The sequence below is a fragment of the Salvelinus alpinus genome, chromosome 17 (genome assembly GCF_045679555.1).
Source record: "Salvelinus alpinus chromosome 17, SLU_Salpinus.1, whole genome shotgun sequence".
Taxonomy (NCBI): Eukaryota; Metazoa; Chordata; class Actinopteri; order Salmoniformes; family Salmonidae; genus Salvelinus; species Salvelinus alpinus.
This window is the reverse complement of record NC_092102.1, coordinates 3,549,581-3,562,632: the sequence shown is the minus strand read 5'-3', so window position 1 is coordinate 3,562,632 and position 13,052 is coordinate 3,549,581. Positions and strand designations below refer to the sequence as shown.

Below are 13,052 nucleotides of genomic sequence, written 5' to 3'. Positions count from 1 at the left end.
AACTTCTGACCCACTGGGAATGTGATGAAAGAAATAAAAGCTGAACTAAATCATTCTCTCTACTATTATTCTGACATTTCACATTCTTAAAATAAAGTGCTGATCCTAACTGACCTAAGACAGGGAAGGTGTATGTAAACTTCCAACTTCAACTGTAATACCAGCGGGAAACAATGACAATTATTTAACCACTGTAAATGGAGAAATTCAGCGCCTTCAGAAATTATTCATCCCTTTCTGTGTTACAAATTGTGTTACAAATAACGATTTACTCAAAATACTCTGTAATGTCAAAGTGGAAGAAGCAGTCTAACATTTTTTTTATTTCAAGGTTATTTAAGTCAAAACTGTAACTAGGCCACTCAGGAATATTAAATGTTGTCATAGTAAGCAACTCAGTGTATATTTGGCTTTTTAGCTTATTGTCCTGTTGAAAGGTTCATTTGTCTCCCAGTGTCTGTTGGAAAGCAGACTGAACCAAGTTTTCCTCTATTCCGTTTATTTTTATCAACAACAAAAAAACTCCCTTGTCGATGACGAACATAATGCAGCCAAAACCATGCTTGAAAATATTGTACTCAGTGATGTGTTGTTACGCACACCTCTTGGAGGGAACGCAACACCCTGCTACACTCAACTCCCCGTGGAGTGAAAGCGGTATGGGATTGTAGGTGCGGGTAAGGATGACAGAGGCCGAGAATTTTGACCCTTAACAGGGAATTTATTTCCTTCACACAGTAATTTGGGGAAAGGGGGCTGGACGGAACCAAAGCAAAGAAAGTAAAAGAGCCCCTTCTCCTACCTTACCTACCCATCTTAGCACCACCTGGTGCGTTAACCAAAATACAGGGGATGGTCTGCCCAGGTCTTACCTAGTGTGCATAGACATAGTAAATACTACAGATATATGTATGCCCGCAGGCCTTTTTCCTAAGCACTCCCAAGATGCTTTCCCCTTCCCCCCTGGGCACAAAAACAGAATAATTCAAACTTGTAGTGAACAATTTCACTAATCAAAAACATTGCGTCCTATTGGCACACGCATACCTCAGAAATAGCAGCTACAAAATACTTAACAAAACCTGTCTCTGAGCAACAACCAACACAGGACATCCAAGAAGCTCTCTTCCTACAAAGGAACATTGGATTTTAAAGCTATGAAGGAGTCGGTAATTGCCGACAGCTGTATCCCCTAACGCGAGGGCGGGATCAGAGCTCCAATCTGCACTGGGGCCGACCAATCAGCTGCTTTGGACTTCAGGAAACCATTTCCTGAAATACACACATACACACATACAAACCCACAACAACACATAAACTGGGGAACGTAACTGTTGTGTTGGATTTGCCCCAAACATAATTCATAACATAATATTCAGGACAAAACTGTAATTATTTTGCCACATTTTTTGCAGTTTTACTTTAGTGCCTTATTGCAATCAGGAATATTTGTATACTGTACAGACTTCCTCCTTTTCACTCTGTCATTAAGGATAGTAGTGTGGAGTAACTACAATGGTGTTGATCCAGCCTCAGTTTCTCCTATCACAGACATAAAACTCTGTAACTGTTTTAAAATCACCATTGGCCTCATGGTGAAATCCCTGAGCAGTTTCCTTCCTATCTTATTATTACTGTATGTTATGGCAAGCCTAAATACATTCAGGAGTAAACATTTCCTTAACTAGGGAAGTCAGTTAAAAACATATTCTTATTTACAATGAAGGCCTAGGATGTGGTTTAACTGCCTTGTTCAGGGGCAGAATGACAGATGTGTGTAATTAATAACTTCACCATGCTCAAAGGGATATTCAGTGTCAGTTTATTTTTTACATATCTACCAATCGGTGCCCTTCTTTATGAGGCATTGAAAAACTGGTCTTTGTTGTTGAATCTGTGCTTGAAATTCTCTACTTGATTGAGGGACCATACAGATAATTGTATGTGTGGGGTACAGAGATGGGGTAGTCATAAGAAAATTATGTTAACCACTATTATTGCGTACAGAGTCCATGCAACTTATTATGTGACTTGTTAAATAAAGGTTAAATAAGGAAACACTTGCCATCGGCAAGGACTAGGCAGTTTTTTATGATGAAAATAAACAGAATACAGCTATAAGCACAATTCTAGAGGAAAACCTGGTTCAGTCGTCTTTCCAACAGACACCGGGAGACAAATTCACATTTCAGCAGGATAACAACCTAAAACACCAAATCTACACTGGAGTTGCTTACCAAGAAGATTTTGAACATACAGTTTTGACTTAAATCATCTTGAAAATATATGGTAAGACTTGAAGATGTCTGTCTAGCAATGATCAACAATCAACTTGACAGCTTGAAGAATTTAAAAAGGAATAATGGGCAAATATTGTATAATCCAGGCGTACAAAGCTCTTGGAGACTTACCCAGAAAGACTCACAACTGTTATCGCCACCAAAGGTGCTTCTACAAAGTATTGACGCAAGGGTGTGAATATGTATGTAACTGAGATATTTCTGTATCAAATAAGCAAAGAGAAATGGCAGTTTAAGACATGAAGGTCAGTCAATCTGGAAAATGTGACTGGCTCTCATGAGGTCCGCCACAGGAAAGGAAGACCCAGAGTTACCTCTGCTGCAGAGGATAAGATCATTAGAGTTACCAGCCTCAGAAATTGCAGCCCAAATAAATAAGTACCAAACACATCTCAACATCAACTATTCAGAGGAGACTGCGTGAATCAGGCTTTCATGGTCGAATTGCTGCAACAGCAAAAAAAACTTCTATGGAACACCAATAATAAGAAGAGACTTGCTTGGGCCAAGAAACAACGAGCAATTGACATTAGACCAGAGGAAATCTGTAATTTGGTCTGATGAGTCCAAATTTGCGATTTCTGGTTCCAATCGCTGCGTGAGACTGATCTCACGTCTGATGAGTCCAATTTTTAGATTTTTGGTTGTCTTTGTGAGACGCAGTGTAAGTGAACGGATGATCTCACCGTTGTTCCCATCGTGAAACATGGAGGAGGAGGTGTGATGGTGTTGGAGTGCTTTTCTGGTGACACTGTCAGTGATTTATTTAGAATTCAAGGCACACTTAACCAGCATGGCTACCACAGCATTCTGCAGCGATACGCCATCCCATCTGGTTTGGGCTTAGTGAACCTATCATTTGTTTTTCAACAGGACAATGAGCCAACACACCTCCAGGCTGTGTAAGGGCTATTTGACCAAGAAGGAGAGTGATCCAGTGCTGCATCAGATGACCTGGCCTCCACAATCACATGACCTCAACCCCAATTGAGATGGTTTGGGATGAGTTGGACCGCAGAGTGAAGGAAAACAGCAAACGAGTGCTCAGAATGTGGGAACTGTTGGAAAACTGTCCATCAAAACTGTTGGAAAAGCCTTTCAGGTGAAGCTGGTTGAGAGAATGCCAAGCGTGTGCAATGCTGTCATCAAGGAAAAGGGTGGCTACTTTGAAGAATCTAAAATCTAAAATACATTTGTAACACTTTTTGGGATACTACATGATACATTCTATATGTGTTATTTCATAGTTTTGATGTCTTCCCTATTATTCTACAATGTAGAAAATAGTAAAAATAAAGAAAAACCCTTGAAGGAGTAGGTGTGCCCAAACTTTTGGTACTGTACATTTTAAGATCAAATAACTATAAAATAAAGTTTCCGTGAGCTATTTCCTGCTATTCTACACATTTTGCCATTTGGCTGAGAGAAAATGTCACAGTTTTACAGCAAATTTCCTGTATATTAATAAACTTCTTATGGCTGCAATCCCATTAACGGGATCGATATGACAACAGCCAGTGAAAGTGCAGTGCTCCAAATTCAAACAACAGAAATCTCATAATTAAAATTCCTCAAACATACATGTATCTTATACCATTTTAAAGGTAATCTTGTTGTTAACTTCTAATTGGTCCCAATCCCGGATCCGGGAGCACCCCCCACAGTAAAAAAGCTGACTAGCATAGCCTAGCATAGCGTCACAAGTAAATACTAGCATCTAAATATCATTAAATCACAAGTCCAAGACACCAGATGAAAGATACACATCTTGTGAATCCAGCCATCATTTCTGATTTTTTTCATGTTTTACAGGGAAGACACAATATGTAAATCTATTAGCTAACCACGATAGCAAAAGACACCACTTTTTTTTCCCACCATTTTTTTCCTGCATAGGTAGCTATCACAATTTCGATCAAATAAAGATATATATAGCCACTAACCAAGAAACAACTTCATCAGATGACAGTCTGATAACATATTTATTGTATAGCATATGTTTTTTTAGAAAAATGTGCATATTTCAGGTATAAATCACAGTTCTACATTGCAGCTGCAATCTGAAATAGTGCCGAAGCAGCCAGAATAATTACAGAGACCAACGTTAAATACCGAAATACTCATCATAAAACATTTCTGAAAAATACACAGCGTACAGCAAATGAAAGACCAACATCTTGTGAATCCAGCCAATATTTCAGATTTTTTAAGTGTTTTACAGCGAAAACACAATTTAGCATTATATTAGCTTACCACAATAGCCCGGAAACACAAGCCGTTTACCAGTAGCAAAGGTTAGCGATCGTAACAATCCAGCAAAATATATATAATTTTTGACTAACCTTGATATACTTCATCAGATGACAGTCCTGTAACATCATATTACACAATGCATATAGGTTTTGTTCGAAAATGTGCATATTTAGCAGCACAAATCGTGGTTATACAATGTGATTAGTAGCAACATTTCAGGCAATCTGGCCGGCGCCATCTTGGAGAGGCACCTAATCTAATCGATAACTAATCGTAAACTTGACAAAAAAATACAGGTTGGACAGCAAATGAAAGACACATTAGTTCTTAATGCAACCGCTGTGTTAGATTTTTAAAATTAACGTTACTCGACATTCAGCGTGCGTTACAGCGAGACCATGCCTAAATCAATGGCGGACTAATAATTTTACATCTTTCCACAGATATACGAATTAACATCATAAATAGCTCTTACTTTTGGATGATCTTCCATCAGAATCTTGGGCAAGTGGTCCTTTGTCCAGAACAATCGTCTTTTGGTTGAAAGATGTCCTCTACTCCTGTAGAAATTAGCTGCTAACGCCGATGTACCGGAGAGGTGCCCAACTCGTGATAACGCCTGACAAAGAAACTCCAGAAAATCGCAATAAACTGCTATAAACTGCTATAAGTCGGTTTAAATTAACTACCTTATGAAGTTTTTAAGACAAAAAACAAATTAAATCAGAGCCGGAGATATAGAACTGCTAAACCGAAAGCTTTTGAAGACGCCATGCCGGTCTCCCTCATGCTTCAGGCGCCTCGTCGAAAAAGTCAGTACTTCCGTTCCAAGAGGTTTTATACTCCCCCAGATGGTGCTATCCGCTCCATTCAAAGTCTCACCGCTTACTGACATCTAGGGGAAGGCGTATGCAGTGCATGTAGCCCCATAGCTTATAAGGGAATTTATAAACCGACCCTGGAACAGAGACTGTAGAATGAGTTCTGTTTCACTCAGAGAAATAATTCAAACGGTTTTAGAAACTAGAGAGTGTTTTCTATCCAATAGTAATAATAATATGCATATTGTACGAGCAAGAATTGAGTACGAGGCAGTTTAATCTGGGAACGAAAAATCTTCAAAGTGTAAACAGCATCCCCTATTGAGAAAAGGTTAATCCCACCAAAGTGTCCGATTTCAAATAGGCTTTTCAGCGAAAGCACCACAAACAATTATGTTAGGTCACCACCAACTCACAGAAAAATTCAGCCATTTTTCCAGCCAAAGAGAGGAGTCACAAAAAGCACAAATAGAGATAAAATGTATCACTAACCTTTGATGATCTTCATCAGATGACACTCTTAGGACTTCATGTTACACAATACATATACAGTATGTCTTGTTCGATTAAGTTCATATTTATATCAACAAATCTCAATTATATTGGCGCCATGTTCAGAAATGCCTCCAAAATATCCGGAGAAATTGCATAGAGCCACGTCAAATAACAGAAATACTATTCATAAACTTTGAAAGATACATGTTTTACTTAGAATTAAAGATACACTTGTTCTTAATGCAACCGCTGTGTCAGATTTCAAAAAGCTTTACGGCAAAACACAATATTCAATAATCTGAAAACAGCGTTCAGCCACAAAAGCAAGCCATACAGTTACCCGCCAAATTGTGCAGTCAACAAAACTCATAAAAAGCGTTATACATCTTCACTTACCTTTGCTGATCTTCGTCGGAATGCACTCACAGGACTCCCACTTCCACAAGAAATGTTAGTTTTGTACGGTAATGTCCATCATTTATGTCCAAATAGCTATTTTTGTAGCGTGTTTGGTAAACAAATCCAACGTCAGGAAGCGCGTTCACTAAAAGCTGACGAAATGTCCAAAAGTTCCGTAACAGTCAGTAGAAACATGTCAAACGATGTATTGAATCAATCTTTAGAATGTTTTTAACATAAATCTTCAGTAACGTTCCAACCGGAGAATTACATTGACTTCAGATGAGCGATGGAACAGAGCTACCTCTCATGTGAACGTGCATGGTCAAAGAATGGTCAGGTCATGGCAGACCTGACTAATTCCCCTCTCATTCGGCCCCCCTTCACATTAGAGGCATCAGACAAGGTTCTACAGACTGTTGACATCTAGTGGAAGCCTTAGGAAGTGCAAACTCATCCATATCTCGCTGTGATTTCAATGGGAGCTTGGTTGAAAATCTACCAGCCTCAGAATTTCCACTTCCTGTGGAGCTTTGATGTGTTAATGAATTGAAAAATGGCCCTCTCCGGTGTTCAATCATCCCTGCTGAGCCTAATTAGAGTGAGTTTGTCTGGTGTGCATGTGCATGTGCGTGTGTTGTGTGTGTGCTTGTAGTTGTGCACAAAGCACTTCAAAACAAACCCATAAACATTCCAAGTGCCGCAGCAAATCCTCAAGCAGGCACTGAGGTGAAGTTAACACACCCCCCCCCCACCTCTCTCTAGATTTCTCTTCTTTCTCATTTCTCTTCCTTCCCCTCTTCCCAGGTTTTTTTTTAAAAGAGAGAGAGGAATAATGGGAACGTCTTGTTTAAAGTATCAGGTCCAGCCGGTAGTGCAAGCAACTGGTTCACAACACATAAACACACTCTCCCGTTCTCAACAGGTCTAATCCAGCATCGGAGCGTTCCTCTTATATTGGGTGCCAGCTCTAGAACTGGGCTTTTATTGTCCAGTTTATTCCTCTTCACAATGGCAGTTTAGACAATCCGTTGATCCAAAATTATTTGTCCGTTTTGTGTAGAAAAGTCCTAATATTGAATTGAACATTGAATACCTCCGTTTGAAGGAGGGACGTAATGGCAGTATAGAATTTAGGCTGGAGAAAAATGAGAGTGCCAGTGATCCTGCTACAAGGTGATAATGGACACAAGTGCTCACAGCACTGTGTGTGTGCTTGAGACGTTTGATCACAATCTCCATCCCTCCTCCAGTTCGCCCACCCTCCAGTGCTACTCACTATTTTTTTGTAAGGGGGCCACTTTGAGACAATCATTCAGAGGGCCGCATAGATCTTTGTACTTTTTCTTCCAATTTTATCAATGATCAATTGAGAGAAAATTCAGAGCAATAGAGCACATCACAAATATATATATATATATTTGATGTGTGTGTATATACAGTATATATACACACAAATCAAATAGGCTACCTCACATATATAAGACCCATATTAAGGGTTACTTCAAATGTCCCTTCTGCTCCTTGACTGAATTCATTCTAAATTTATAGTCTGTTGTTGCTTGTGAGGCAATCCAGGTGTTCCTTGGTAAGTCTGTTTATCTGTTTTTGTTTCACTATGTTCATTGTTGAAAATGTGGCTTCACGTGAATAAGTGCTGACAAAAAAATGTCACCTTTTGCATACACTGCTTCAGAAGTGGATACTCTGTGTCTGACACAAGACTACAGAAATGGGTAACACATGATCTTAGTTCACCTTGCAATGTGTAATTTGCCTGCAGCTCCACTATCTCACTCTCTATTCCAGCACGGTCAGGACAGAGGGCTGTGACGACTGTGGTCAGAGATGACACTGGCACATGAAAGGGGTTCTCAATGAAAAACTCCTTGTACTCCATGATATCCTTGAATCTTGACTCATACCCCAACTTCAACTCTTCCAACACACGCACAAATGCATCATAGCTAAAATGTTGCAGTGTGTCTGGGTTGGATCTGGCGACTGCTGAGTTTTGGGAAATGAACAAACTGTATGTCAGGTATGAACAGTGTGGAGATTTAATTTTGTAATGCTGTGACCACACGCAGCATTTGAACGGAGTTTCAGCCTTCCTTTGGAGCTGGAGATTCACCGTGTTCAGGTGGCAGGTGATGTCAGATATAAAAGCTTTAATATCCACTGTGGATCATCCAGCTCTGGCTCCTCTCCCCTTGTTTGCAACAAATTCACGGATTTGAGGGAGGAGAGAGAGACATCTTTTCAAAACTCGCCGTATTCTGTCTGGTATTCCTCCAGCAACTTGCGGAATTGCCGGTGATTCAGTGCCCTCACAATAATAATGTTCACCACGCACACAACTTGCTGAATCACATTCTGTAAGTCACAGTCTTTGAGTTTAGCCACAAGTGCTTCCTGATGAATGATATAATGAAACGTAACAAATTCGAGAATATGCTCTCTTTCTCATCAGGCCCATGAGTCCCTTCTCCTTCCCTCGAATTTTTGGGTGCCGTTAGTGCACACAGATGCCAGATTTGACCAGTCAATATTATTATCAGAAACAAATGTAACAAGGACTATCAAGATATCCTCTCCTCGTGTTTGTCCCTGAAGCGGCAGAAAACAGAAATGTTCCTCTCTGAACAACTCATTTTGAGGGAAGCGGACCCAAACACATAATTGGGCAATGTCACTTACATCAGTGCTTTCGTCAAGCGCAATACTAAAACACGGCGCCAGGGATATGTCAGTAATCAATTGCTTACTGATGGCCTCGCTGATGTCGTCTATTCATCTTGTTATGGTCAAGTCTGAGAGTTGCAGTCCCTTATTTTGCTTTAAAATAGCTTCCTTGTTTGTGAAATCAGTATACAATATTTCGGCTGAGGCCTTAAAACAGTCTTTGACAATCTCCGCGTCTGTGAATGTTTGTTTCTCGCGACTCTCCAAGCAATCTCATATGTTGCCTCTGTCGTTTTCTCTGCAACAGTGCTAGATCTGTCCATCACTTGGTGTTGTCCTTTGAGCTGTCCTTTTGAGTTGTGTTATTTTGTTGTTTCTGAGGTTGCTTTGTGGTGGATATGTTTTGTCGAAGTGTGCATGGTGTGCCTGGAAATGTCACTCTAAATTGTCTTGTTTAAAACAATTGACTGCCTTCTGGCAAATAAGACACAGTGAGCTAGTCCCATCATGCAGTACAAAAAAATACTTCAACAGCTGCGCTATACTGCCATCTTTCTGCTGTCCAGGGAACAATAGATATATTCAATGGACATTTTTAGACTACCTGTATTTTTCAATTTTAAAAAAAATTATGGTAAGTGTTTTTATTAAACCTACTGTGGGTTTCATCCGTCCCAGTTCTTCATACAGTACCTCAATAACATCCATCCATGTGACCAGTCCAATGATGTCATGTCTATGGTCCAAACCCTTCCGTTAAAATGGCTTGAGGTCAAGGGTCAAACCCAGACCCCATGCCGCCATCCTCCCAGAACACACCACTAAAGAGCCAGCAGCAGCGTAGCTTCAGAAACAGGACATGTCCAAGGGGGATTCAAATCCAACTAGTATTTCATTAAATGTAGAAGACCATGGAAATTGGCTGCATAATAACTGGCAGATGGAATTGAGGGAAGGAGTCTGAGAATGTGCTCTTTTCCTGGGGCCTGCGACCCTGGAAAACTGTGTGGAGAAAAGTCTTCGTTCCCATCTCCCTGTGCCAGGCATTCCTCTTCCGAGGGAAGTAGCATTTGAGAAACAGAATTCCACTGTCGGCTCGTTTCAAATTCCCATTATTATTGATATGGCCTTGAGATTTCTCGTTCAAGTATCTCATGGTCCCATCAAAGGTAATTTTGTTGTCAAATTAAAAGTCACGCTTGAAAACCCATTCTTGACGTGGTGGCAATCTCTGTACTGGATGTGGTTATAACACTGTTCTTGGCTATAACAAAGAAGTCCGTCACAGTCAGTCTATCTCTCTCACACACACTGTGATTGGCAACACTTCATGGCACCATGCTTTCATTCAGTGCAGACTAGAGTGACCAAATGTCCCACAGTATGGCCCTTTGTTCCCCATTTGATCAACAAATTCAAACAACAGTAATTTAGAAAAAATTGTTGATTTGTCCCATATTTGAGTCAGACATTCCAGCCTGTCTCTTGGAGTCACTTTGCGGTTAAGACAAGATATATATCATAAGGATGTGGTACTGGTGACGTTAATCACTTCTCCAATCATTGTTGACATATGATATTCTGCTCCGCCCAAGACGAGAGGTAGGCCTATCATCAACCAATGGCATTTCTCAAATCCTTTCAGGTTAAATTCCAGCCAAACTTGGAGAGGACAGTTACGACTAACTAGACCTTCTTACAAAAAGTGTGCTTCTGACGAAGAGCTACAGAAGTAGGCATAAGTAAATAGCCATATTAGACTGAAAGAAATAAAGTAATTTTGTCAAACTTGTGAGGCTCTCTAGGCTCATTCGTTGCTCATTCTACATATTTGCTACTACTTCACTCAATCGCGTTTTAAAAGTATCCCTTCCTAACTGTTTTACGTTCTCTGAGACCAAACAGAAATGTTTCCTTGGCCAAAGATACCCAGATTTTCATAAAACAGTCACGTGGTCTCTCGTTTCTGCATCAACACATTTTGCGCCCGGCAAAAGAGTAGGATAGGTGCAATTCAATTAGCTTCTTTGGTGCAGAGGTGTAGTGCTGCTGGAGCGCACCGGTGTAGTGCTGGAGCGCACCGGTGTAGTGCTGGAGCGCACCGGTGTAGTGCTGGAGCGCACCGGTGTAGTGCTGGAGTGTCACTTGGCCACTTCTCACAATGGTGCTATTAAAGTTAGATCAAAGCTGAATCAATGCCTTGGAAGATCACATAATGATTCATTAGTATTCTACATAACAGAACCAAATTTAATAGCATAGTATAACATTACTATTACAGCAAAAACACCACATCATTTCTTATGGGGTTTTAGGATGGTTATCTGAATAGTCACACATTTTTCTCATGTGGCCAAAACTCAAACGCGCTCGCCATTAGGCCGAATGTGATTGGATTTAAACACAATACAGGAAGGCCGTTGACGAGGCTATAGTTTGTTAACACCATCTGCCCTAGTTTGTTCACAACACAGTAATTCAAGAAGATCGAAATGTAAATTCCCATTAAACTGATTAAGATCAAATGACTGCTATGCAGATGCAATTTCACCGGTAAAACGTGAATAATTAGCATTCACGATTGACAGTGACGGTGGCCTATTTTGAAATTAGATATGCTTAAATTGGTGTTTGAGGATAATAAAAATAGAACATTTTCTTAAGACAATATAAACTCAGCAAAAAAAGAAACGTCCTCTCACTGTCAACTGCGTTTATTTTCAGCAAACTTAACACGTGTAAATATTTGCATGAACATAACAAGATTAACAACTGAGACATAAACTGAACAAGTTCCACAGACATGTGACTAACAGAAATGGAATAATGTGTCCCTGAACGAAAGGGGGGTCAAAATCAAAGTAACAGTCAGTGTCTGGTGTGGCCACCAGCTGCATTAAGTACTGCAGTGCATCTCTTCCTCATGGACTGCACCAGATTTGCCAGTTCTTGCTGTGAGATGTCACCCCACTCTTCCACCAAGGCACCTGCAAGTTCCCGGGCATTTCTGGAGGGAATGGCCCTAGCCCTCACCCTCTGATCCAACAGGTCCCAGACGTGCTCAATAGGATTGAGATCCGGGCTCTTCGCTGGCCATGGCAGAACACTGACATTCCTGTCTTGCAGGAAATCACACATAGAACAAACAGTATGGCTGGTGGCATTGTCATAATGGAGTGTCATGTCAGGATGAGCCTGCTGGAAGGGTACCACATGAGGGAGGAGGATGTCTTCCCTGTAACGCATAGCGTTGAGATTTCCTGCAATGACAACAAGCTCAGTCCGATGATGCTGTGACACACCGCCCCAGACCATGACGGACCCTCCACCTCCAAATCGATCCCACTCCAGAGTACAGGCCTCGGTGTAACGCTCATTCCTTCGACGATAAACGCAAATCCGACCATCACCCCTGGTGAGACAAAACCGCGACTCGTCAGTGAAGAGCACTTTTTGCCAGTCCTGTCTGGTCCAGTGACGGTGTGTTTGTGCCCATAGGCGACGCTGCCTTACAAGAGGCCTACATCTATTGAGCAAGCTACAATCATATATCCGAATGAGTGTTTTGAAAATGTGCTTTGAAATAGTGTGATTTATGGCGTATACCCAGACTATACCCATAATGCTGATTTCAACCTGTGGCGATGCCAATTTACCAAATGCTTTTCAACTATTACTGTTTTTTAAGTACCCTGGACATGTTTTGATATATGAAGAAGTAAAGCTATTCTCACTGAACATACCAGACATCTAAACGTTCTTTCTTTTTGCCTCTCTCTTTTCCCCTTCCCTCATTCCTCCCTCTCGTAGCGTGTAACTGCAACCTGCACGCCCGGCGCTGCCGCTTCAACATGGAGCTGTACAAGCTGTCAGGGAGAAAGAGCGGCGGCGTGTGCATGAACTGTCGGCACAACACGGCTGGACGCCACTGCCACTACTGCAAGGAAGGCTTCTACCGGGACATGGCCAAGCCCATCGCACACCGCCGCGCCTGCAAAGGTATGGAGTATACTCTATCTCTCAGAACAGTGTTCATAGTGTAAATGGTCCTTTTCGATTCAGTCGATTCAGGAGATTATGTTTTATTCGAAATTGGTAT

The 13,052-nt window shown here is 41.0% G+C and overlaps 1 protein-coding gene across 3 annotated transcripts in view; it reads left to right on the top strand.

The window, feature by feature from the left end:
* LOC139541977 (netrin-3-like) overlaps positions 1 to 13,052 on the top strand; it is a 102,391-nt gene that overhangs the window by 55,930 nt on the left and 33,409 nt on the right. For all 3 annotated transcript variants that reach the window (XM_071346924.1, XM_071346925.1, XM_071346923.1), the window contains exon 3: positions 12,764 to 12,952. In XM_071346924.1, the coding sequence (XP_071203025.1) occupies positions 12,764 to 12,952 (189 nt within the window). The remainder of the gene's footprint in view (positions 1 to 12,763; positions 12,953 to 13,052) is intronic.